Source organism: Lathamus discolor, chromosome Z (genome assembly GCF_037157495.1).
Source record: "Lathamus discolor isolate bLatDis1 chromosome Z, bLatDis1.hap1, whole genome shotgun sequence".
Lineage (NCBI taxonomy): Eukaryota > Metazoa > Chordata > Aves > Psittaciformes > Psittacidae > Lathamus > Lathamus discolor.
In genome coordinates, this window is record NC_088909.1 from 46,466,763 (window position 1) to 46,494,265 (window position 27,503).

At 38.4% G+C, this 27,503-nt stretch overlaps 1 protein-coding gene and 1 long non-coding RNA gene across 3 annotated transcripts in view; both read right to left on the bottom strand.

The window, feature by feature from the left end:
- Nucleotides 1-539: 539 nt before the first annotated feature.
- On the bottom strand, nucleotides 540-4,613 carry LOC136004867 (uncharacterized). The gene is made up of 2 exons (XR_010608605.1): nucleotides 4,235-4,613; nucleotides 540-1,672 (listed from the first exon to the last, which is right to left on the bottom strand). It is a non-coding gene; the product is annotated as an uncharacterized LOC136004867 (long non-coding RNA).
- A 250-nt stretch (nucleotides 4,614-4,863) lies between these two features.
- The window catches only part of CSNK1G3 (casein kinase 1 gamma 3), a 65,010-nt gene continuing 42,370 nt past the window's right edge, over nucleotides 4,864-27,503 (bottom strand). Inside the window, exons 8-12 of one of the 2 annotated variants that reach the window (XM_065662580.1) lie at nucleotides 25,475-25,623; nucleotides 24,547-24,642; nucleotides 23,824-23,919; nucleotides 15,330-15,436; nucleotides 4,864-6,960 (exon numbers count right to left, since the gene is read on the bottom strand). In XM_065662580.1, coding sequence (XP_065518652.1) covers nucleotides 6,906-6,960; nucleotides 15,330-15,436; nucleotides 23,824-23,919; nucleotides 24,547-24,642; nucleotides 25,475-25,623 — 503 coding nt within the window. In that variant the 3' untranslated portion in view covers nucleotides 4,864-6,905. The remainder of the gene's footprint in view (nucleotides 6,961-15,329; nucleotides 15,437-23,823; nucleotides 23,920-24,546; nucleotides 24,643-25,474; nucleotides 25,624-27,503) is intronic. The other variant, XM_065662581.1, reaches the window with a different exon arrangement.

Here is a 27,503-nt window from a genome sequence, read left to right on the forward strand (position 1 = left end):
CAAAATGCTGAGTCTTAACTAGAAGCCTAGCAAATGATTTTACATATTAACATTATTCTCAAGTAAATATGCCCTTTTTATATCATATCAAATCATATAAATGAGCAATCATTGCTACTGAAAAAAAGGTTGTGATTGAAGAACTAATAACCAGTCTTCCTTTCCTAGATAAAAAGATACCTGGCAAAATTAAAGGCACATTTATCGCGCATGTCACAGTATCTGTAATGGTTTTTATTCTATCTGGCACAGACAGTATAGGCTTTAATCCACGTAGACCCTGAGCAGATTTCCTAGTTACAAACATGTGCATTGATGTCTCTTCACTCTATTGTTATCATTAGGTATATTAAATCATATAACAATAACACCTGTTAACTAAGCAGACACAACTATAACAGTAATTTTGAGGTAGCATTTTGAGTAACATGGTTCTGAATTCCTTGCTGTCCAAAAAGTTTAAAACTGTTTATAACAAATAATGGCTAATGGCTTCCATTATTTCATCCAAGACGGTAGGAATGGGGGAAAAAGGCGAATTTTAAAAAACTATCTTTATTTTTTTGTCTTACATTTAAACAGATGTGTATTTCATTTTTAGATATCCAGCCAATATTTAATTCATTAGAGAGGAAAAAATAAAGGATATAAATGCAGATCATACTGGCATAACCTTAACATACCTGCATTAGTACTCACTGCTTTACTAGAAGAAAACCTTCAGCATTAAAATCAAGCACTTAAAAAAATATTGCTGAAAAGCAAGTGCCTAGATACTAGTCATTTCAGCAAAAAAAACAGCTTTCATGTATTCAAATATTTTATGTTCATAATACACACACTTTCTATAATGTGTATGGAGTTCAGATCATTTAAACACTGTACAGATCAAAACCCTCAAAATTAACAGTGTGAGAAAATTTCAAATCAAATCTTACAAAGCAACAAATTTTGTCAAGTACTACAAAGAAGGATATGTTTTTGTATAATAATGGTCAAGTAACCTACCTTTTCAGCACAAATAAAAACACAGAAGTAATTTCAGGATTTTGAGAGAGTAACACAAATTGGTGGAGTGGAAACTCACAACCTGTTACACAGAATATTTTTGTAGGCCACGTTCGGGTATTTTAAAGACAAAGGTCAGATCAAAACCAGTAATAATGACAAAGATCAAAGCATAAATATGAGCACTTAATCTAAATAATAAAATACACTTTTGGCTGTTAAGGAAATATAAATTACAAAATACAATTAAAATCCTTGTAAATGCAATAATGAACTCAAAGATGTGCCCTTATTTTAATACACACTTTAAATGCTACAACTAAACAGATTAAAAATAAATAAGTATGTCAAAAGGTGTGAGTGGATTAAAACCAAAAACCAGCTACTTAGTTCAAAGAATTATAAAAAATTGAGATAATCTGAGTTTTGGTCAACAAATATGCCTAGTCTCTTCTATCTTTCACACAACTTCTTCAATAACCGTGCTCTGGGTTCAGCAGTAGCAGTCATTTTTCTCCTTCTTAGTAGCTGGTGCAGAGCTGTGGTTTTGACTTTCAGCCTGGGAACAGCGCTGATAACACCGATGTTTTCAGTTGTTGCTAAGTAATGTTTACTCTGACCAAGGACTTTCTGAGTCTCATGCTCTGCCAGGGAGGAGGGGAAGCTGGGGGGAAGGAGAGACAGGACACCTGAACCAAACTAGCCAGAGGTATTTCATACCACAGCATGTCATGCCAGTATATAAGCTGGGGGCAGTTACCCAGAAAGGCTAGATCACTGCTTGGATCGGGCGGGGAACAGGTCAGCAGGTGGTGAGCAGTTGTATTCTCTTCCCTTGTTATTTCCCTTATCATTATTATTATTGGTGGTAGCAGCAGTGGTTTTGTGTTGTACCTTAGTTACTGGACTGTTCTTATCTCAACCTGTGGGAGTTATATTCTTTTGACTCGCCTCCCCATCCCTCTGGGAGCAGGTGGAGGAAGAAAGAGGGAAGAGTGAAGAAAGAGGGGCTGTGTGGTTCTAAGTTACCAGCTGGGCTTAAACCACCATGACAGTTCTTTGTGGTGCCCAACACAGTGCCAGAAGTGTCGAGATAATGACAAATCTGACCAGAGTGAGTCTAATCGTATCTGTGATAAGCATTCATTGTTCGGATTAACAGCCACTTGCCACAATGCTGATTTACTGACTCTGATAGTTGTTGCTCTTGATCTCAGAGTTTCAGCATGTCGTACTTTACTTAAAGCTGGTATATGCTGCTTTATCAGCTGGGGGGCCTGGACTAAGGTTGTTGTTTTGCTGTACTTTATGGTAAAGACTTGTAATACAATAGACTCATTGATAATGAAACTGATCTGGCCTGCGTTCCCAGTGTGGTCATCACCTCTATACTTTGGGAGATATATAATGGAAGTGTTTACCCATTACACACCTTTTTCATCCTCCTTGGGTGGTCAGCCTATGAAGGAGACATTCTCTAACACCTCCAGCTCTCCCACCAAACTATTTACAGCATCATGTGGGAGTTCTGAAGGTTTTGAATGGCTTTTGAGTACCCTTGAGACCTGCCTGCTGATTGCGATGGGGATCACCATGTTGGCACACGAACAGTCATGTTTTTGCCATGACTATTTCGTCTGATCTCATAAGCTAAGCAGAGTCGGGGTTGGGTCTTGACTAGGATTAGACAACAATATAGGAGGACCAAGAGATTTTCCCTGAGGCTGGATAGTCATGAGTGGCAAGAGTGTGTGAGATAGTACAGGCAAGTATCTAGGCCAGTGGGCCCCTCCACTGCTTTGGAACTTCACCACTGAAGAAATGCAAAATCCAGAAAAATTAGTAAAGCAGTTAAATGAGGTGCATTGTCATCCTGGTCATACCAGAGAGGGACAAATCATGGCAACATGCTCGGGCTTGGCCTATGCTTACAGAGCCCTGTTCAACACTATCCAGCACCTTCAAAGAGAAAAAGTTGTCCCTGGATCTGATGACAAAGCAACAGACAACGCAGCTACTCCAAGTACAGCAGCTACACCAGCCCCAGTGACAAGTACAGCAGCTACTCAAACTCCGACTACAACAGAAAACGCGGCTATTCCAAGTACAGCAGCTACACCGGCTCCAGTGACAAGTACAGCAGCTATTCAAACCCTGAGAGCAACAGACAGCACAGGTGCTGGTGCTATTCAACCCCCAAGCACAGCAGCTGCACCAACCTCGACAACAGCTACTGAAGACCACTCCAACCACAGTGATAATCACTGCAGCTAAACCAACGGACCAGTTTGTACCAATAACGGTTGCCCCTGTAGGCAAGGATGAAAAGCAAACAAGAAACACAAAAAGCAGACCATGCAGTGAAGAAAGATGAAGAACCAATGCACTTACTAAATGGGACAGCATCTGAACAAGAGTTATTATTACGTGGATCAGAGTAAGAGGAAGAAGAAGAGGTGACTTCTCAATCCCGGACCTCAAACAAGCCATGGAATATGCAAAAAGATTTCACTCGTCATCCAGGTGAACACATCATCACCTGGTTGCTCCGATGCTGGGGCAATGGGGCCGACAGTCACGAAATAGAAGGTAGGGAAGCCAAGCAGACGGGATCACTTGCTAGAGAATCGGGAATTAACAAAGAAATTGCAAAAGAGAAACAGTCCCTCAGCCTTTGGAGGTAGCTCTTGGCAGTTGTGAAAGAAAGGCTTCCGTGCAAGGACGATGTTATGAATTGTTCAGCCAACTGGGCCACACTAGAGAAAGGCATCCAGTCTCTGAGTGGATTAGCCATTGTAGAGATGATCTATCGTAGGCCAGATGCTGGGAATGTGTCCGTAGATCCAGATGAAGTCGAATGTCTATGACCCATGTGGCCGAAATTAACATGCAGTGCACCATCATCATATCACTGGCATCGATAACCTGGCATCATGTAGTACCACCAACAGTGGATGAAGTGATCCATCAGCTCCAAGAGTTTGAAGACAATCTCACCCCTCCCATCATTTCAGCTGTGGAAAAACTGTCCCAGGAGTTCAAAAAATTGAGAGATGATCTATCCCATCTATTCAGCTCCCCACGTGTACCAACACGTCTCAGCTATTAACAAAAGGCGTCCTACTGCTTGACATAGAAGATATAGAAGGTATACGCCACGGGCCACCCTATGGTTTTACCTGCAGGATCACGGAGAAGACATGAGGAAGTGGGATGGAAAACCTACCTCAGCTCTGGATGGACGGGTGTGTGAATTGAAGAGGAGAACAAAGGTCAAGGATGGTCATCCCATGGAAGATGCAGCTTCAGTCTCTGGTGAGCAGGTTCCCAGATGATTCAGGAAGAGCTGATTTTATTCCAGCTCTTGTGGTAAAGAAGACTAATCCCTTTCTATAAAATGTAAGAGACCAATTTTGTGATCACTATTAGAGGAGCCCTGCCTCCAGCCAGGTGGAGGTAAGGGACAATCGGATTTACTGGACTGTGTGGATCAGACAGCCTGGCACATCAGCCCCACCTTGGGTGCCACAAAGAACTGTCATGGTTTAAGCCCAGCCGGTAATTCAGAACCACACAGCCACTTGCTCACTCAGCCCCTTTCTTCCTCCCCCAGCTCCTGAAGAGATGGGGAGGAAAATCGAAAGAATGTAACTCCCACAGGTTGAGATAAGAACAGTCCAGTAACTAAGGTATAACACAAATCACTGCTGCTACCACCAATAATAATAAGGGAAATAACAAGGGAAGAGAATACAACAGCTCATCAACTGCCAACGATACCCAGCCCAACTCCAGCAGCAATCTAGCCCTTCCCAGGTTAACTCCCTTGAGTTTATATACTGGGCATGACGTGCTGTGGTAGTTTGGGTCAGGTGTCCTGTCTCTGCTTCCTCCTGGCCGACATCATGGACCAGATGAATTCAGCAGCTTTCTAGGGATTGGTCCATGCACTAAGGAATGATATCTCTCTTATTTGTCTGTGTGGCAGGGTGTGTGTGTATGAATGTATATATATATATGAGACAAGAGTGATGGTATATTGAAAAAAAATTGAGATCTGAGCATGACATGAATTGTATGGAATTAGGGGTGGATACTGTCCTGGGTTCAGCAGTAGTAGTCATTTTTCTCCTTCTTAGTAGCTGGTGCAGTGCTGTGTTTTGACTTTCAGCCTAGGAACAATGCTGATAACACTGATGTTTTTAGTTGCTGCTCAGTAATGTTTACTCTGACCAAGGACTTCCTGAATCTCATGCTCTGCCAGGGTGGAGGGGAAGCTGGGATGAAGCAGAGACAGGACACCTGACCCAGACTAGCCAAAGAGGTATTCCATACCACAGCACGTCATGCCTAGTATATAAGCTGGGGGCAGTTACCCCGAAGGGCTAGACCACTGCTGGGGTTGGGCTGGGTATCGGTTGGCAGGTGGTGAGTGGTTGTATTCTCTTCCCTTGTTATTTCCCTTATCATTATTATTATTGGTGGTAGCAGCAGTGGTTTTGTGTTATACCTTAGTTACTGGACTGTTCTTATCTCAGCCTGTGGGAGTTACATTCTTTGCATTCTCCTCCCCATCCCTTTGAGTGTGGGGGGGCAAAGAAAGGGGGGGAAGTGAGCGAGCAGCTGTGTGGTTCTGAGTTACCGGCTGGGCTTAAACTACCACAAATTGGCAGCTTAACAAAAGCACATTTCTGTCATTATGGCTTTAGAAGAAGCGTGTATTTTCTGAGGAAGAAAATACAAAATGGGCTGCCTTGTCTACAGAACTGCTGCTTTGTTCATATTGCAGGTTCTTCATTGGACAGTGGGGAAGTACCTGACACATGTTTTCCATCCTACTATAGTAGTTACATTACATTGAAAGACAGGGAGTTTCCAGGAAAAAAAATCTTGTGAAATTGTTGGTGCTACAGGCCAGTACTCAAAGGAAAAAAAAAAAAAAAAATCAAATTCACTTCCATTGCCTTTGTTTTCTAAATTAAAGAGTAGAAGAATTTTCAAGCAGATATCTAACATTACATGGCACATCCATATTTTATAGATGTTGTCAATCATCAATTACCTTAGTGAATGAATAGGCTTTAATACTGATTCTACTCAAACCAGATTAATATTTCTTTCTTCTGTTAGAATTCCTCCATAGATTTCTTATCAAGGTATTTCAATTTTGCTATTATTACTGGAAGAACAACTTAAATTATACAAACTTTGTATTCTTTATATAAAAACTCTTGTTATTTGAACTTTTCTGCAATTCCATCATAGGCATAATAGCAGCAAGTTTTCAAACCCAGAGACGTACTTTCTTTTCATTAGTTTCAATAGTATTTAGACAACTATCAACAGTTAAATCAGCCTCCTCAGTATCTTTACACAGCGACTTTACCATGATATCACAGAGAGGGTTTAATGCAGATACAAACTGATTACTGTGTCACCAGTACTGTATAACTGGGACAAAAAGAACTCAATGCAGATGTCAAAAAAGAAATCTTAAGACTGAGTTTGTAGCAGCATATCAAAAGCAAGTAACAGATTTATGACATCTGTCTTCAGCTAAGACATTGCTAGTACTTCCTAAGACAGGAGAAATATTTTTCAAGTTTAGTTTTGCTGAAGATACTGTTCATTTGTACCATGTCATTGGCCCATTTATTGATGGTCAAAGAAGCATTCATACTTCACAAAACCTTAAAGCTTTCAGAAAACATGAATTAAAGAAACAAAAAACGGATGCAGGAGAACCAAATCAAAGCACACAAGCATGACACTGTTTCTAAGGGAGCCCTTGGAAAACGTGTGGTCATTACAAAGGTTTGGTGGGATCTTTTTGTTTTTAACATCAAAAGACAGCAGTTGAACAAATAAGCCATTTCCCATGTTCTGCCTGGTTATAGTCATTTGTGGCGCTGAATGGCTTTCCTTTTCCTCCGCTTGAAAAAACAGCAGCACCTGCAGATGTGACATGAATTACATATGATATAAAAAGAAATCACAAAACTAAACTGTTTACTTGTTTCATTTGAAGTATGTGGTTCAGGTATAGCCAGCATAAAGAACACATTAAGCTCTATTGTAGGTGATTGATTTATTAGTGAAAGACACTGAAGTAGAGATATTTTTGACACATTTCACCTTTACTTGAAAAAAGTATTGCATAAAGAAAGCTATAATAGAAATGGATATTAAGTTTAGACAATTGTGTGAGGGTATCAAAAGCATAAGCATTACAGTCTGACTTAAAATTGTAAGAATAAGGAATGTTCTATTACCTCAGTACTCTTTCACATTAACTGGTAATACACCAAATTGAAGCATGAGCTTCAGATTGTATCACCTGAACTGTGCACTTCTAACACTACTGTTGTTAATACAAGAAAACAATTTGACCTTCCTTCATCAGCCAAAACTTGGGAAAGCTTTCCTGAAGGTTATTCCCTCAAAATAAGTTAAAAGAAAATGTTCATAACAATATAATAAATATTCTGATTCAGTGCTGTGATGATACTACTACAGTGAAAACACCTTTAAGTATATTGAGATATACTGACATTATTTCTACTGCCTTATTGCATACTACATGAATGAAACTAAAATTGGCAAACTGCAAATTTCACTTAGTAAATAGAGGCAATCTGAAACTAACTGAAAAAACAAAACAAAGGAAAACAAACCCACCCCACGAAAAAGAATTAGTGGGAGTTAGATAATAGAGAGGAGGATTGCAGAAGTCCAGGAAGTGTTTTTGAAAATAAAGAGGAAAACAATAAATGCACAAAGAAAACTACTTCATTTACATGTAATTTTAGCCTTATAGAATCACAGAATGGATTGAGCTGGAAGGGATCTTAAAGATCATGTAGTTCCAACCCCCCTGCCATGGACAGGGAAACTGACGTACACTAATCAGTCAGCGCAGTTCCTACAGGAAAATACCTAAGCCCCTGGAGCAATATAACAGGGAACGAGACCTTAAATATTTCCCTTATTGCAGTGATTTGAACAAATCCACAGCTTTAGACCAGACAGATTTTTGCTATTTTAAATCTGCTATGAAATAATTTAGAACTTACAGTGCAGCAACTACCTCACAATTAGCTGGCCAGCTACAGATCACTCGGTCATAGAATCACAGAATGGTTAAGGTTGGAAAGGACCTTAAGATCACCTAGTTTCAGCCCCCCTGCCACATGCAGGGTTGCCTCACACTAGACCATACTGCCCAAGACTCCATCCAATATGGCCTTGATCACTGCAAGGGATGGAGATTTATCACTTATTTGGGCAACCTGTTCAAATGCCTCACCAACTTCACAGTAAAGAACTTCTTCCTTATATCTAACCTGAACCTCCCCTATTTAAGTTTGAACCCATACACCTGCGTTCTGTTGCTACAGTCCCTAACAAAGAGAATCCTTATAGGCCCCCTTCAGATACTGGAAGGCTATTACGAGTTCTCCACGCAGCCTTCTCTTCTCCAAGCTGAAAAGCCCCAAACTTCTCAGCCTGTTTTCATGTGGGAGCTGCTCCAGACACCTGACCATCCTCATGGCCCTCCTCTGGACTTGTTCCAACAGCTCCATGCCTTTCTTATGTTGAGGACACCAGAACTGCATGCAGTGCTCCAAGTGAGGTCTCACGAGAGTACAGCAGAAGGGCAGGATCACCTCCTTCGACCTGCTGGTCACGCTACTTTTGATGCATCCCAGGATATGGTTTGCCTTCTGGGTTGTGAGTACACATTGAAGCTGGCTCATGTTCAGTTTCTCATCAGCCAACATCCCCAAGTCCTTCTCTGCAGGGCTGTTCTGAATCTTTTCTCTGATCAACCTGTGGCTGTGCCTGGGATTGCCCTGACCCAGGTGAAGAGCTGCTCGCTTGGCTTGGTTGAACTTCCTGAGCTTGGCACTGGCCCACCTCTCAAGCGTGTCAAAGTCCCTCTGGATCCCATCCCTTCTCTCCAGCATATCAACCATACCACACAGCTGGGTGTCATCAGCAAACTTGCTGAGGCTGCATCAATCCCACTGTCCATGTCACCAACAAAGGTGTTGAACACGATCAGTCCCAACACTGACCCCTAAAGAGCACCACTCCTCTTCAGTTGGACATTGAGTCTTTGACCACAACTCTTTGCGTGCTGCTATCCAGACAATATTTATCTACCGAGTGGTTCATCTATCAAATTGATGTCTCTCCAGTTTAGAGAGAAGGATGTCATGTGGGACAGTGTCAAATGCTTTGCACAAGTCCAGGTAGATGATGTCAACTGCTCTGCCCCTGTCCATCATTTCTGTAGCCCCATCATAGTAAGGCCACCAAATTGCTCAGACAGGATTTGCCCTTTGTGAAGCCATGTCGGCTATTATCAACCACCTCATTGTTTTTCATGTGCCTTACTTAGCACGCTTTCCAGGAGAACTGGATCCAAGATTTTGCCAAGTACAGAGTTAAGAGTGACTGGTTTGTAGTTTCCCAGGGTCTTCCATTTTCTCCTTCTTGAAAATGGGGCTATATTTCCTTTTTTCTAGTCATCGGGAACTTCACTGACTGCCATGATTTTGCAAATATGACAGACAGTGACTTAGCAACTAGGTTCACCAGCTCCTCCAGGACCTGTGGATGGATTTCACCAGGTCCCATGGACTTGTGCACATTCAGGATGCAAAGATGATCTTGAACCTGATTCTCTCCTACAACATGTTCTTAAGTCTTCGTTGCCCCAGTCCCTACATCTGCCTTCCAAGCCTTGAGCGTCGTGGTCAGAGCATTTGCCAGTGAAGACTGAGGCAAAGAAATCATTGAGAAGCTCAGCCTTCTCCAAATCCAGTGTAGCCAGTTCTCCTGATAGCTTCCAAAGAGAGCCCACATTATCCCTAGTCTGTCTTTTGTTTGCTACATACTTATAGAAGCCTTTCTTGTTACCTTTGACATCCCTTGATAGACTCAAATCTAACTGGGCCTTAGCTTTCCTGACCTGGTCCTTAGGTTCCCGAGCAGTGTCCCTGTATTCTTCCCAGGCTGCTTGTCCTCCTCTCCACCTTCTATAATCTTCTTTTTAACTTCTAAGTTTTCTCAGCAGCTCCTTATCCATCCACAGAAGCTTCCTGGCCTTCTTGCCCCATTTATTCCTTATTATGCATCACCCAGCTCCTGACCACCACCTTTAAAATCAGAAATTCCAGTTTGGAAAGTATTCACAATTTTCAATCAAAAGTGGACATGCAAGCTGTCTACCTTAGGTTGCCCTATGGAGTTCTGTAGTTTGGTTATTGAATCCTCACTTGCAGGCGCTATACACTCAAGTGTGTTAAACCGTGAATAAACTATCTATAAGTCCTTAAGTTCACCAGGCATTTTATGTTGCTAAAATTCAAAAGTAATCCTGTTGATTTAGTTTGGAATATGGGAAATGGGGAAAGCATTTGAAAATGAGGGACAATAAGGGTCTGAAAATAAAGTTCTACGAGGGATGACAACAACATCCAAAGTAAGGGGACACAGAAGTTACCTTCTCAAAACCTCCAAGGCACCCTGTTGCTCAGTCACTGAAAAAGTAGCAGTGGGCAGAAGCAGACCAGAGCTGCTCTGAGAGTTATATAACTTTCAGCAGGAAAAAAAAAATAAATTGGTTATTGGTGGAAAGGAAGCCCAAAATTAAAATTCAGTAAGGGGAAACTACATAGATAAGTATTTTTTTACAGCTAGCAGAAACACACCATATTAACTTTAAAGTACTTCTAAGACAGTTATAACTGTTATTCAAGACCACCAATTGCAACTGAAATATCACCCTAACTGCTAAGCCTTTTTCCTAGCTTTTGTCTACAGCCACTAACACTACCACTTAAGCTTTGAATTTATATGCGCATGCATGGAGTCCAAATTAGTTTAATCCATCTTTCACCCCAACCTTTTCCAAAGTATTTTGTGTATGTATACATAACATTAATATATATATATATTAAAAAAAAAAACAAAAAAAAACCAGTACCCCCTCCCTTTCAGTGTGAATTATCCTGTCATGCCATGAATGAGGAAATCCTATCTTGGACTGTGATGCTAAATCCCTTTTGTACCTATTTCAGATTAGGAAGCCTTAAAGAAAGCTTACAGAAAAATTTTGTCTTGATTTTTTTCATAATTTTACTACATACAGAACACAGGTCACAAATAACTGCAGGGAGATGTAACTGTGCAGACAATTTATATTTTAGAAAAACAATCTGGAATTTTAACTCTTCACTGTTTAACTGTACTTTGCTTATATGAGCATGTCTCAAAGAATAGCCGATCAAAATGTTCAGGACTGAGCGGATCTGCTGTGTAATTCAAGGACATTTTAGGTTTTCTTGCTTTCCTACCCAGAAAATTTTGATCCATCCCTGCTGCAAATCTGATACTCTCCCTTATTCTTCTCCATAGCCAGTTTAGCTTGCTGCTTCGCTGTCAACCACAGTAAAAGGTCATCATGCAATGGGGAATTCAAGAGTTCTATCTTTAACCAATATAAAGCACTGGTTTTTTTTATCTCCTGGTCTTCTGGTGTTTGCATAATACTATAATTTCTGTTAAGAGTTGTGTCATCTTATTGGTTAGGGTTGTTTTTTTGTTGTTGGTTGGGTTTTTTTGTTTTGTTTTGGTTTTGTGGTTTCTGGCTTGTTTTGGGTTTTTTCATTTGTGTGGTTTGTTTGTTTTTGTGTAACAACTACTCAACTGTATTCTAGTTCAGGGAATTTCACTAAATGCTGAAGACTGTATTTGGTGTGAGAAAATAAATCCCTTCTTAATATATATTATAGCAAAAAATTGTTAAAAGAATGCAAATTCCATAGAGCACTGCAAACCACAGGGCTGGCTTGGAAACTTACTGAAATGTGTATTTACCAACCTAGAAATGCCAGACTTGTCAAACCTTCCAAGGCCAAATAAATGTCACTTTAAATATATACACATTAACACAGGAGTAAGAGAGATCAGACTGCAGTGCCTGACAATAAATTTTATGGAAGAAATGGTAACACTGATATTAGAGATCCATATGCATAATCTCTTGAAGAATATAATTTATAATAGAAACGCAGACATGTTCCCAAGAATAGTGTCACTAGAGGGGGTGTCATTATCACTTCCAACACTCACTACACTGCTTGAAACCATACTTAAAACTACAGACAGAGGCATTATTAATGAGTATTAAAGCACAAATTTATCATATTATTCAATATGCATTCCAAATGCATAATAGATTTGATCTGAAAATTTCTATTTATAGGAAATGGTCTTTTATTTCTTTTAAAAGAAAGTATTTAATGACCATAAACCTCTTCCTCCATATGATATAAAACATGTCTATAGCAGGCAATATAATACCAATTTATAAAACCCAAGAAACAACTTTTCTGGTAGAATCTAAAGTGACTTTTGAGATATTAGCTAAGGTAGCAATCTCAGTATGATGAATATTTCTTGTCCTACTACATTATCATACCTTTTTTCTGTTAAATACCCTTCCCTCTACCACTTGAGCAGTCCTTTGGCACAACAGACTAAATCAACTTCAGTTCTCATTTGTGTTGAGATAGCTGTGTTCTCACATTTGTCTTCTAAATGGGGCAGCACTTTAAACACCTATCAATAATCTTGCAGTAAAGTGGCAAAAAGAATGCAAAATGCAAAAAGGACAGATCAAACCATCTTTTCCTGTTTGACCTTCTCCATCATCCCATGGCAGGGCCTTTTGTTTATCCAAATCACACATGCTTCATATAAGCAACTGTTCTGATGGCTCGCAAAGAGTTAAGACTAGCAAAGAGTTAAGGAAGAAAGGCTAACTGATCAGTGATAACTGGAAGACCGTCTGTAGAAGATTAAGATCTACAAGTACCAGTTCAGAACAGTGATCAGGTTAGTCTTCTCCCTACTTTACAACTCTAGTTGTTACACTCAGTAGTAACTGAAATAGGGATGAAAGCTACTTTTGAAAAAAAAACACACCAAAAAAAATAAAAAAAAATAAAAAATACCCCCCCCAAAAAACCCCACACAAAAACTCCCACAGCCCACTGAAAAACCCAATGCCCAACTGTCATTGTTAAGTCATGCGTGCTACTTATACACAGCAACAGCAAAGATGCATGAAGTCAGAGCCTTTTGATACCACAATGTCTTCTTAAAAAGGAAATGTCTATGTAACAGACATAAAAAATACTGATACTTGAATTTCCTCATAATCTTCAGCAGCGTAAGATCTACAAATGGATGTTAAGATGTCCCACAATACTTTTTGATATCAAGCTTGTAACTATAATATTAAAATGTAAAATCACTTAAACCTTCTAAAGTACTACTCTTGATAAAAAGATGTATACCTATACACTGATGTTTGATAGCAATGCTGGATGTGTGTTTTTCTTTAATTACTGCCAAAATATAAAAACTAATCTAACCTCAAAAAACCCAAAATAGTGAATGAGGAAATTGCAGTTTAAATAGACATTGCTGGAAAATTCATCTGTGTGTTTCATATTGAAAAAGATTAATCTAAAGAGTAGGATACTGAGACTAGGTATTTGTCTGTAACAAAACCTGTAAAGACTATGCCATAAAGGATAGCATATTTGTCTATCTGTTACTCCTATCAGAGGAAAAGAGCTGCTATGCTTTTAAAGCAGCTGCAGCACCTTGGCTTCTGAGAATTCTCTTACTTTCTATGGATAACTAAGTATAAATTTAAATCGTGGCAAGCAGTATTCAAAACTTTAGAAATTCTATCTTTTCTTGGGTGTACATAAACTGGACAAAAGGAAGGTTATCATGGCATTTATCCAAAGGGAAGGGATAGGGGATTGCTCTATGTGCAGTCCATCAACACCCTTGCTTTGGGGGGTCTTTTTTTTTTTTTTTCTTTTTTTCTTTAAATATATACATACATAAGAAAACTGAATTCTTGCTAGAATAATAATAATACAGTACTCTGCAAGATGGCAGGTACAGAAGTGGTCTTAGCAGTGCTCATAGAAAGCTAGTGCACAAGTGTGGTACAAGAGACACCTCCATTCTCGATTTTTAACTACACATGCACATAAATCTTATATACAAAAACCAGAACCTGCAGAAAAATAACTTCAAGAAAAAAAAATTACTTTGAGGTATTTCCCTTTATCTAAAACTTAGGAAAACAGCTCCTACAAAATTTATTAACTAATGGTTACTGGACTGATATGCTAGTGATTCATCTCTCATACTTGAGTGCCTCTATTTTATGATAAACTAGATCCATATCTTTGTAAAATCCTATTCCAAGCAATATTATAGAAAAAACATCTTGAAAGTTATACCGCCTTTAACTATGAAGAATATTTTGCAAGTCTGACTTTAGCACTCAAACATATATACGTAAGTTGTCCATCCCATGTTAACAGACCTTAATATTTTCCCATTTTCATTACACTGTAACTTTAAGGAACCCTGAAGTTATGTTTTAGTAATTTGCTAGCATGTTGTCAAAGACTAATACTCTGGTAAATACTATGCTTCAGAGATAACAGGCAAATTTCAAGTATTTGCTAGCATTTGTTACTTGCTTATATGAGTTATTGTCTAGATGTTAAAATACTAGTTGAATGCTACATCTGGAAAGAATGTTTTTTCCTCAAAAACAGGACAGCAAGTAGGAAAATATTTTACTACTCACTTAAGAGTATTAAATAAAGTACACTACAGACTACACAACTTAAAAGCAAAGATTTGAAGCAGGCAAAATAGCACCTGAAGGTGTAATTGCAAAAACAGTTTTTTGATAATATTAAAACATTATGTGATTTTCAAGTGGATTTGTTATTTTTAAAGATTTCTGACATTAGTTTTACACCAACTAACAAAAACAAAGCCCCTAGGGCTATTTTTGCCTGCATGTGCTGTAGAACTCACCACATGTTCAACACTTTCTGGCAGCTATACAGAAAGAGAGTAAGGGGAAAAAAAAGAGAATCAGAAGGAACACAGAGCAAGAATTTTACATCTTTCATATGTAATTTGATAGTCAGAAAACTATCTTAAAATAATTATTTTAAAATTAGTTGAAACATCATAAACACGTGCACTTCTCTAGTGTAGAGATGTGTTACTGAGGGCTTAGCCTAAAAAGCACAAGTTAGAGAAAACCTATTATTTAAATATTTAAAGCCAAAATTGAGTATAGCACTATAGTTTTGCGCTCCACCAGTGGCATTTTTTAAATATTTTTTAATTATTATACAATAAAAATTTTGAAGTAGCTGAGCACACAGGATCCTAAGAAAATAAAAAGATGGACATACTTAGTTTCATCCAGTACTTCTACTTCTGCAGGAGCTGTGATGGGTGCATTTGAATGGCCTGCAGTTGGGTCATCTGTGTTCAGTTCTCCATTTGTTGAGCTTACTACCTGAAATCACCAGAAATACCTGAAATTATGCTAGTGCCATAGATACATCTCCAAAAAAATGGTCAATTTTGTTTATTCCATAATTCTTTTTATTCCAGTAACAGTATCTTTTCCATGTTTTATTCCTGCATCCCTGCACTCCTGCCATTTTTCTTTCATATCTACCATTGGAACTGACAACTACATGGCAGACTCAAAGAGCATGAACTAAGCAAAGCAATCCTGTTATCAGGTTTGCTCATCTCCCTCATGTCTCTTCAGAGCCTCAAGGAAAGGTACAAGCCTCTTTCCTGGTATCAGTTCATTCAGTCTTGCCTTACCCTATCTCTGTTTCTTTAGTGCATTTAAGATTCTTAGTTTTCTTTTCTGTGTGGCTCGTTTCAGCTGCACCTCAAAGAGTACTCACCAAAGGAAGGGAAATTTAAGACATTTTCTAGACCTAAGAGTGTTGGTGGTGTTTGTTTTTCATTATCAGAGCATGAGCACACTTACTGTCATAAAAAAAAAAAAAAAAAAAAAAATAGATTAATCTTAATTCCCACTAATTTATTCTCAAATTCCTTTGTAAATTCTTGAGCCATCAGGACAGCTCTGGTTCTCTGGGAATGTTTGTTTTGACTTTAAACTAAATGTAACCCAGCATTCTCTCTCAGTTTTTCTACATGAAGCTATTCCAGTGGTATCTTGCTTATTCACCTCACGGAATCTGCCAGGAAGATGGTTAACTAGATGCAGACAAGGGCAAATCTGGTCAGGGCAGCTGACAGTGCTGACTGACTCATTAGAGTACCAAGAAGTCTACTAGGTACAGTATCAGCAAAATTACAGGCCAAGGATCATTACACAAAATATTGTTCTGGTGAAGTAACATAAAAGATTTCAGAAAACACTTGGAAAACATTATCAGAGATTAAGGTAGAAGAAAGCAAAGAGAAGGAAAGTCATCATCATCATAATGTTACTATTCCCGTCACCCTTCCAAGCTCTCCTCCTAATGCATGAGTTATGCCTCATCTACTTATAACCTAAGCTAACAGAGCCTTGCGAATTTAGGTTTGCTTTGTGGTTCCTATTGCAACCAAATACAGAGCTTCAAAAGATTGCTGAACTTAAGCCATTTTTCATGCCACAAGCCTACAACAGGCTGAGTTTTCTTCTTTTTCTAGTTTCACTAGAATAGGAACCACTACCAAAACCCCCATACAGCCCAGTGATAAAGCAAAAGGAATGTGCTACAACAGGCTGAGTTTTCTTCTTTTTCTAGTTTCACTAGAACAGGAACCACTACCAAAACCCCCATACAGCCCAGTGATAAAGCAAAAGGAATGTGCTACAACAGGCTGAGTTTTCTTCTTTTTCTAGTTTCACTAGAATAGGAACCACTATCAAAACCCCCATACAGCCCAGTGATAAAGCAAAAGGAAATGTGAGATTCCAAGACTAGTTATTTGAATCCTGGACAATGTAACTGGAGAATTCTGGGAGATTGGACTTTATTTCTGTGACGCCTGGTAAGTCAGTAGAGTTTCAATATGGTGGTTTAAGCTTAGTTTCATATCACTGGGGATGGCAGAAGTACTAAACATTCAGTGTCAGAAACAGGTAGGAATTCTACTTTAGCAAAACATTTGTGGGAGAAGTCTTTCTTTTCAAGGCAATATTTGCCCTAAGGTATTTTCTTAATAATTTGACTGTTTTCTCTAAGAATCTTTGATACAAACTTTGTATAAATCTTTGAATCAGTGAGTGGAAGACTGTCCTGCCTTGCCCTGGTTGGTCTCTGTCAAGGAGACAGACATCAAGGAGTCTTCAGTCCTTCTATATACGAACACCTGACACATCCACCAAATACACAACCAAATACAATCAAGTATAACTGCCAGTTGTATGGCTTAGTTTAGATAAAAGGAAATGACATTCATCCTTCTGGAAAGAGTTGAAACCTCTGAAAGTGTAAATGAACCAAAGGGTATTATTTACTGGTAGTCTGAAAACCAGCATCAGTCATGCTTCCCCAGAATCACAAATGGCCCGAGTTTCAATCTAGTCTACTACTGCTGAAAAGAACTGTAAGAGTGGTCTCAGTAAGATGCAGAACCAAAAATTAAAACACCTGCAACAGAGCAAAATATTTACATTTTTTAAAAAACAACAAAGATTCATTCAAAAGCACAAAAAGAGGCAGGCAGCATTGCTTTAGTTCCTGTAGCAGTAAGGTTATTCGACCGTATGATCTTACAACTGAAAGTTCTGTAATCTGCTAAAATAACCTACAATGCCAGAAGTTAATTCCCTGTGACATCAGTAAATTTTTTTCCAATTTGACCGAAAAGTGCATTTTGTAATAGACTGATAATGCATGGTAAACAAAGCAGTGAGAACACTTGTACACTCCTGAGCTTGGTGCACACAGGCCCAAGTTAGACCAACCATTACACTTCTCTAACTACATGCCAATCACTCTCAAAACTTATCATGACACAGGTGGAAAGATACGGGAATGTAACAAAACTGAACCAGAGTAAGTCACCTGGAAGAGTATTTGCACTGAAGGTATGGTACACCAAATTCTGTAGTCAGGATGTACCATAAATGAGGTACAAACAAAATGCATCATAGTGGATCTACATAAAAAGCTGTAACTTTAGAAAAGGAGAGAGAAGAACCAATACATAAAACTAATACTGCTTAAACACAAACTTTCAATTTAATTTCTCTACTTATGACTTGAGTTGGACTGGATTTCCTCAGCAGCCTAATAAAAGATGGGAGGCATAATTAATCTCTTAATAGATTCGTACACAGTTGTCAAGAAAAACGTGGATATTGAAGCTACATTTCTGCATCTAAAACTTTTGTTGACTAAAACTACATGAACGTTTTTCAACGAAATGTCACCAAATTTCACATAATTCAGTTTCTGAATACTAGTATTTCAAGCTAAGTTTCAAATTAGAAGTGTCGCAATGCTGAAGATTAACTTAAGGTACTCAATTATATATAAATGGAAGATTAATCACTAAACTGAAAAATATGAAACAACTTTAAGCACTTTGAGAACAGAACTTATCATGGTTTAAATTTAGTTTCTTCAAATTTAATCAGTTAAAACTTTAATTTGAAAAGCACATACATGAAGAAGCATATGCATCATGTTTCCTGCTATCCTCTAGGCATATGGCAAATAAAATACTAGCCCTGCTATCTAATGAGACATATCAATTGTGGGAAAGATTAGTTTCTTAAATATATGGTCCTTCAGAAGCCTGATAAGGGCCACTTAAAAGACAACAAAGGGAAGCCCGAATACCAGTTCCCCAGATAGTAACAGTAAATATGGCTAGTCCCATGCTTTGTTTTGGATTAGCGTGTAAACTAATCTTTTACTTGCTATGTTGAAAAATAATTCAAAAAGTCTCTCATAAAACAAAATTTTGCTGGTTTTCATGCTTATAATTACAATAAAAAAATCGCACTACTTTGAAAAAGACATAGAAATAACCCTTTGTTTCACTACCCATCTCAGTCACTGAATTATCTACTCTTCAAATAATAAAGCCGGCCTTCAAGCCCCAGCAATTCCTTAGTGATACTAGAGGATGCTGTCTTTTACCTTCAAAAAGTTTCCAGTTAAGATAAAAAGAATAATAAAAATATAAAAAAATAGTCACACTAGAATTAACTTTTTTTAATTCACAAAAGCTTAGGGAAATTGACTTGTTTCATCTAATTCACTGCTATCTTGACTTCTTTAAGCAGAGATGTCTTGCAGTTTATATCAAATATCTAACCTTTCAAGCAGTTCCTAAGAATCTTTCAAGCCCTGTGGCATTGCACAGGGAACTCTTTAACCTGATCTTTTAATTTAACCTCTTTTTTAAAAGAATTTCCAAATGGGAAAACATGAGAAAGAGTAAGAGAAAAGAGAAAAAAAAAAAAAAAAGAAGAAGTAATGAACAGATTAGTACAGTCTTTATGAGTGCATAAGCAGTTTGCAGTTCATGCAGAGAACGAATCGATTTGGTGTTGTGCAACTGACATTTTTGGGAACTGAGGCAAGTTTACAATAAGACAGACACAAGAAGTAGCAGAATGAACTGCTGGTAGGTACAAGTTGCTTTCATTAATAAGGCTACACCAACCAGAAAAAAGGGCTGCTATACTACATGCATATCTACATTCAGTTCTATTTAAAATGTCGCAGTGAAGAATCGTAGAATGGTTTGAGTTAGAAGGGACCTTAAAGATCATCCAGTTTACACCCCGCTGCTACAAGCAGGGACACCTTCCACTAGACTAGGTTGCTCCAAGCCCTGTCCAACCTGGCCTTGAACACTACCAGGGATGGGACAGCACAGCTTCCTTGGGCAACCTGTTGCAGTGACTCTTATAGCTCTGAAGAATTTCTTCCTTATATCTTATCTAAATCTCCCCTCTTTCAGTTTAAAATCATTCCCCCTTGTCCTGTCCCCACATGCCCTTCCTTGTAAAAAGTCCCTCTCCAGGTTTCTTGTGGACCCTGTTTTGGTACTGGAAGATCTCCCTTGAACTTTCTCTTCTCCAGGCTGAAAAAGCCCAGCTCTGGATTCGCTCCAACAGGTTCTTATCACTAAAGTATTTTAACAATCTTCTAAAAAAGTATCTTAGAGACAACACCAACAGTAATATTGCAAACGACTAGTAGCAGAGACCTGAAAAACATTTCGTCACTTCCAAATTACCTGCCAGGGTTTTTTTTTCTTCTTGCAGAGAAATGGATAATTCAATGGATCTCAAAGACGAGCACTGACTCACCAATGTTACAGAAAAAAAAACCAAAAACAATACACTTTAGTTTCATATTTTAGACTCAACTTTCCTTTGAAGAATTATCTGTGGCACTTTTAGAACTTGTCTTCCTGGGGGCACTTAGGAATTCAGCTAAACTAGCCAGCTAATTGTCCGACTTAACAGCATGATTCAGTTAGTATCACTACAACAAACGGGTATTTGACAACAGTCAAGGGCTCAAACTTCAAAACAAAACTGAAGATATTATGTGGTTTTGTAAGCGCCTTTAATGAGGAAGTATGACAGCTCCACAATTAAGATGTCTTGAAAATACACTTAATCTTCAAAGACACAGACCAAGTGACTGCACTTCTGAAAACTGCTCTTCTTACATGGCAACCGCTTAGTCCTAGGTGGTCTAAGGGATCTGATCTCAGAACGACCACATTCTTTGAGAATGAAAGGAGGAACATTATATTAACATAAAGGAATACTACTGGTATTTCCTAGAAAATAATCTTCCACTCCCAAAGAGTGTTTAACATCTATTACAATGGAACAAATACTCCTGCAATTGTTACATTATACCTGAGACAAAATAAAAGGTTTCTTAAGTGCTCCAACTGCCAAAAGAACAGTATGTTATAAAATTCAGAAGTTCCAGTAACTGGAATTTAACAAGTTAAATACGTATTTTTCTAACCTAAAAATTAAAAAAATAAGAAATGTAATAATTTTGGAAGATAAAATTTTGAATCTGGTTTTGATTCCACATTAATACACTTCTCAAAAGATAAATTACTAACTTTAAAACTAATGTTATTGAGGGAACTAATGCACTTCAAGTTAAATATCCAGGTAAAGTTTTAAAAATACCTCTTAAGGCAAGCACAGAACAATTTTTAAATTTTTCCTGATACACAGTGATTAACTATTATCTGGTAACTTTCTTGTATGACAGCAGTTTCTAAAGCAACAAAGTTTAGAAACTTTAAAGTTTGAATTGTGTTTCAAAGAATTTAAAAGATACGGAATTATCACACTGATGAGACTACAGCACTGTTTTCTTTACCCCCGGATTTCTCATTCTTTCTTCAAGCATTGTCAATTTTTATCCAAAGTAAAACTTCATGAGAAACATATGTAACTTAGGATTGTCAGAATCAACAATGCAGCAGACAAATAAAGTATTTTTTTTCCTGTCTGGTTTTCTCTGCAATAGAGCTCATTCTGTTCCTAGTAACCGGCACAGTTCTGTGTTTTAGCTTCAGTCTAAAAGCAATGTCAATAACACACTGAAGTTTTAGTTGTTGCTCAGTACCACCTACTCTGATCAAGGACTTTTCAGTCTCTCATGCTCTGCCAGTGAGGAGGGGCACAAGAAGCCAGGAGGAAGCAGAGACAGGGCACCTGACCCAAACTAGCCAAAGGGGTATTCCCTACCACACCATGTCATCAGGGGAGTTACCCAGAAGGCCCAGATTACTGCCCAGGTCAGGCTGGGTATTGATCGGTGGATAGTGAGCAATTGCATTGTGCATCATTGCTGTTTATTGCGGTTTTTTTTCCCTTTTCTGTTTCAGTTTTATATTCCTCTCCTTGTTATTTCCCCTATCATTATTAGTATTACATTGCACTTTATTTCAATTATTAATCATAGAATCATAGAATAGTTAGGGTTGGAAAGGACCTCAAGATAATCTAGTTCCAACCCCCCTGCCGTGGGCAGGGACACCTCACACTAAACCATCCCACACAAGGCTTCATCCAACCTGGCCTTGAACACTGTCAGGGATGGAGCATTCACAACCTCCCTGGGCAACCCATTCCAGTGCCTCAACACCCTAACAGGAAAGAATTTTCTCCTTATATCCAATCTAAACTTCCCTGTTTAAGTTTTAACCTGTTACCCCTTGTCCTGTCACTACAGTCCCTGACGAAGAGTCCCTCCCCAGCATCCCTGTAGGCCCCCTTCAGATACTGGAAAGCTGCTATGAGGTCCCCATGCAGCCTTCTCTTCTCCAGGCTGAACAGCCCCAACTTCCTCAGCTGTTCTTACTTCAACCATGGGTTTTACATTCTTTGGATTCTCCTCCCCATCCTGCCCAAGAAGGGAGGAAGGCAGTGTGAGAGAGTGGATGCATGGTACTTGGCTGCCAGCTGTGGTTAAACCATGACATTTCCCCAGATAACACTTTACAAAGCTAAATTATTTTAATTTTGGAGTGAAAGCCCAAAACTTCATATAGACTTCACAGCTGGCATTTTAAATACTTCTATAAAAAGCTGCTATTTCTTGAAATATTATTCCAATCATCTTGCCCCTAAATATATTCAAAGAACAAGACACCAAATAATAAAACTAAGAGCAAACCAGGTGTTCTGGGTTCAGCAGTAGCAGTTATTTTTCTCCTTCTTAGTAGCTAGCGCAGTGCTGTGTTTTGATTTTTTGGCCTGGGAACAGTGCTGATAACACCGATGTTTTCAGTTGCTGCTCAAATGTTTGGTCTGGCCAAGGACTTTCTGAGCCTCATGCTCTGCTAGGGAGGAGGGGAGGCCAGGAGGAAGCAGAGACAGGACACCTGACCTAAGCTAGCCAAAGAGGTATTCCATACCACAGTACAGCATGCCCAGGAGGTAACCGGGAGTTACCCGGAAGGACTACTTCACTGCAGGGTTGGACGAGGTATTGGTCGGTGCTCAGCTGGGGGAAGTGGGGCGAGTTATTGGTCGGCTGGTGTTGAGGTGTTGTATTCTTTCCTCTTGTTATTTCCTTTATCATTATTATTATTATTGGTGGTAGCAGCAGTGGTTTTTGTTATACCTTAGTTACTAAACTGTTCTTATCTCAACCCGTGGGAGTTCCATTATTTTCAATTCTCCTCTCCATCCCTCCAGGAACAGGGGGAGGGCAAGAAGGTGGGGAGTGAGTGGACACACTGTGTGGTTTATGGCTGACTTGTTTAAACCACGACACCAGGAAAAAAAGCTCTTTAATTAAAGATTAAAAACACTAATAACAAAGGAAAAATTGTTGGTTTCTATTCATTTTCCACTGATAAGTGTTTAGTATTGCCCTGAGAAACATTCTTCTAGTCAACTATTGTTTGAACAAAAGTAGCAGAGCTTAAGCAAAAATCACTACTTAACACTTTAATTTGAGGTTTGCTTAAAGAGCAAAAATCATAACCATAAATGGTTTATGTTGGAAGATCATGGAGTTCCAACACCCTGCAATGGCAGGGGTGGGGGAGGTTGGACAACACTGGATTCAGTCAACAGTGGTTTAGTTGTTAATACAACCAAAACCACATCAAAAGTCTAAACTTCAGTTGCTTGCACTGATCTAACTCTATATTCCTTCAGAAAGAGATAGCTCCATTGGTTTAGCTGTCACTAAGAAACATGTAGCAGAAATTCCACATATATAAAGATACACAGTTTTTGGCATCCGATTTAATTTCAGCTAGGCAACTGTGGAGTAGGGAATAATACGAACATTCTGAACATTACTGGAAAGAGCTTAATATGAAAATAGTAATCATGTCATGCACTACAGGACACTAGTATTACATAGTGTAAGATGACTGATTAAGTCATGCAAAGAAGAAAAATACCTGTACTGAGCCACCATGTCTGTCAGCTCCTAGATGAGCCCTCAAATGATGTGGATTGGCTTGCTGTGAGTCCCAAGCCGCCCTATGGTCTGTTGACTATCATTTTTCAATGCACGAGGAATATACGCAAAAAAAAGAGAATTAAAAATAAAAAAAATTAACAATTATACATGTATTATTTTTAAAAAGCACAGAAGCACTGTAATTCCTCTGTATGCTGTATATCAAGATTTTATGCATACTCACATATGCCTAAACATGCATTTTCACACAGCAGTAAAGTAGCAGAAGCTAAGAAACACAACACAACCCTGTCCAACACAACGCTGTTACTTAGCTTAGGTAAATGGACACAGATCTAAATTCCTAATGCTTTTACCACCTTGGTCATTATCCTGGCTAAAAAAAAAAAAAAAACAAACTACGAAAGTGAAAACATTTTATATGCATGTTAGAACCCCAAGAGATGATACAGCATATAGGGAAGAGACAGGGATTAAAACTGAAAGAAGTATCAGTATGTTGCACCATAGCACCAAACAAGCAACCTTTCAGGACATTTTAAGGTCTAGAGATGTAGAAATACACTAATAAGGATCTATTTAAACCAAAGAAAAGACAAAGAGTTAATTTTATCTTGGAGTTTTAACAAAAGCAATAATATACTACAAATTGTTAGGCAAAAGACAAAGCAATGCTGATAATCTTATAAGAGTACTTTACCTGATTTTTAGATTGTTGCATTTTATCTCTGTGGTGATATGCTTCTCTGTTTGAAGACAGCGCAGGGTCTGAATGTATCGAACCCACTGGAGTAGGCTACAAATATAAGTAATATGTAGCGAAAGGTAATTCTAAGTCTTACCAAAATGTACTGGTTTGTAATAGAAATTAATGAAAATTATCAAATTCAAGCAAAATCTTTAATAGGTATCTGCCAACAGCAGTCAGAAAAAGAGGGCAAACCAAGACTTACATAATTTTAGAATTAGCAATTCTGACTACATCAGACATTAATTTTCTGAAAGACTCCAGGCTGATTATTTTCTGCAGGTAGCCCTTATGACATTCTGGTAAAAGCCTGAAAGACAGGCTTGAAGTGATTTTTAATGCTAAACACTGAACATCTGTAATTTTAGATGCACGGTGATGGAGACTGATATTCTACATCATATTTGAATAAAACAATGCATATAGACAGTTTCTTCATAACAAACTGATAAATATCTGGAGTATATATACCTCAGGTGCAGAGAACTGGTTGCTCTACATGTTGAGAATATTAGGAGCAAGGAAGTCCCCAAAGCAGGAAAATGCATGTAATAATAACAATCACCTGCAAAGTTTTGAACTTGTTTGCTTTAAACTCCTTCAATGCAAAAACCAGTGTGAATTCCTATAACCTCATTTCGGATTGAACAGATTTACTTTGAATGTTAAAGAGTATATGTTTGAAAAGAGACTCAATACGAAACATCTCAAGCTGAATAACTATGTTTGAAAATGCATCTGAAAATGGGTTTGTCATAGTAGCTGTTCATAACAGCAGCCATGAGACGCACAAGTATTCTGAAACTCAAGACTAACAATGGCTCAAAACTGACCACACAAAAAAACTTCATATATTATTAGTACCTTATACTGTACTCACCAACTGTTTGCCAATCCAGTCATATTCATAATCAAACACATAGCCTTTCCGATCAAGTAAGTCTGTGAAGAGCTTCCTTAAGTAGTCATAGTCTGGCTTTTCAAAAAAATCTAGCCTTCTTACATAACGTAGGTATGTAGCCACTTCCTCTACATAAATAAGAAATGCACATAATTGCCATAACTGTTTAAAAGGCACTCAAAAATCAGCACTTACTACTACATTTTAAAGTAACTTGTATCTCTCACCATAACATCTGTACAGTTGTTCACCACGAATCTGTGACTTACCAGAAAGAAATGCTACTTAATAGTAATAATATTCTTAAAAATAAATTGCTATATTCTAAACATATCTTACCAAGCAACCCCCACACTAATTTACCTGTCAAGATCTTCCATTCAGCCTTCCAGTCCTGATGCACAGTGTGCCAAAAAAGTGGGGAAACACCTCTACTTTCCAATTTTATTTTTCTTTTCCAATTAATTTTACAAAGACAAGCCTAAGAAAAGGAAAGAAGGGGGTATACGAATCTACAAGGTAGTCTTGTGTCTCAAAGAAATCTGCTACTGGAATCTAACCATTCTTTCTTTAGAGGATCCACATATAGCACAAGTGAGCAACGCCTATTTTCCTCACAAATAATTCAGTATAGGCTCTGTTGAGCCATAACTGTAGCGTGACAATGGAAGGCTGAAACAGTGCTGAATGCTTCAGGCATCATGTTGTGTGAAGGTGTTGAGCAGAAATAGCAATTATCCTATACAGAAACACTGCAGAGAAATATTAAGGTTACCTGAGCTTTTGCAGAATATCTGACCAGTTTATATCTGGTGAGATATAAATATCTGTCAGTTTAATATCACTGTTTAAATACCATGTCAGCATACAAATGGAGATGCATTTGGGTAGATGTTACATAGATATTATAAGATTCTCTCATTAGTGGAGATAACCAGGAAGATTCTGAAAGGGCCAGGACCTGTAAAGGTAACAGGAAATAACTTTCCTAGTCATTAAAATGTATGAAGTACAGACTGCACACTAGCTGCCAGAACCTAACAAAGCTAGCTAAGACAGAAGTTCCAGCGCAAACTTCTTGGCAGGTTAGTAAAGCATACACAAGTTCCATTCTTGAGAATGGGTTTAAGCCATGAAAGGCTTTTGAGAGAACAGCTGTAAGGAACAAGCATCCTAATGGGCAGAATAATACAAGAATCCAAGGGCTGAAAGGGAGGACTCATGAATATCTGAAGCACAAGCATCAAATCCCATACAGAAACTGCTCAGATATGTGACTATGTACAATACTACATGACAAGTGTACATTTTCAGTAACTCCTTCAGGAGTCAGTGAAATGAGGGTCACACGGAAATACAAATCTGAGAAAACAGCAGATGGTAATAAGAGATAAATGTTAATAAACTTTCACAAAAGACCAAGTTCTACAGGTTCTTCCACTGCAGAAGGTATTCACACTGCAGTGGTTTGGAATAGAGTACTGCAAAGGCTTCTCGCAATCTGATACGGATCAGATGAAGCACCTGACCTGAGCCCTGGGATATTATTTCCAGGTGGACAAACCTCTTAAAATCTAACTTGTTTAGGAAGCTTTGTAGCTCATAAAAGAGTGCGAAACCACCCACTGGCAAGCCATTCTGAGAAATGACAACTCATTCTCAAGTCAAAAAGGCTTTCACATGGTCCCAAAGTACATGAGAAGCCACCTGTATGTGACAAGAAAGTCACAAGATGAATGAGGTCAAAAGTAGATGCCACATGCACTCACTGATCCTATGAAAGAGGTATGTATGTCAGAAGCAGCACTGTAGTATCACTGTATACTCACCCACATCACATTCCAGTAGATTTGGAGAACCTTACATTTTATGGTACAAACAAGGTGCTGTAAGAAACAAGGTGCTGAGGAAGTGCAGAGGCTGTGCTAAGATGGAGCTATTCTAAGTTGAACTTCTTCAGAGAGAGTGGGGTTGAAAGAGGGACAAGTGAAGGTTTGAGGCCAGCTTG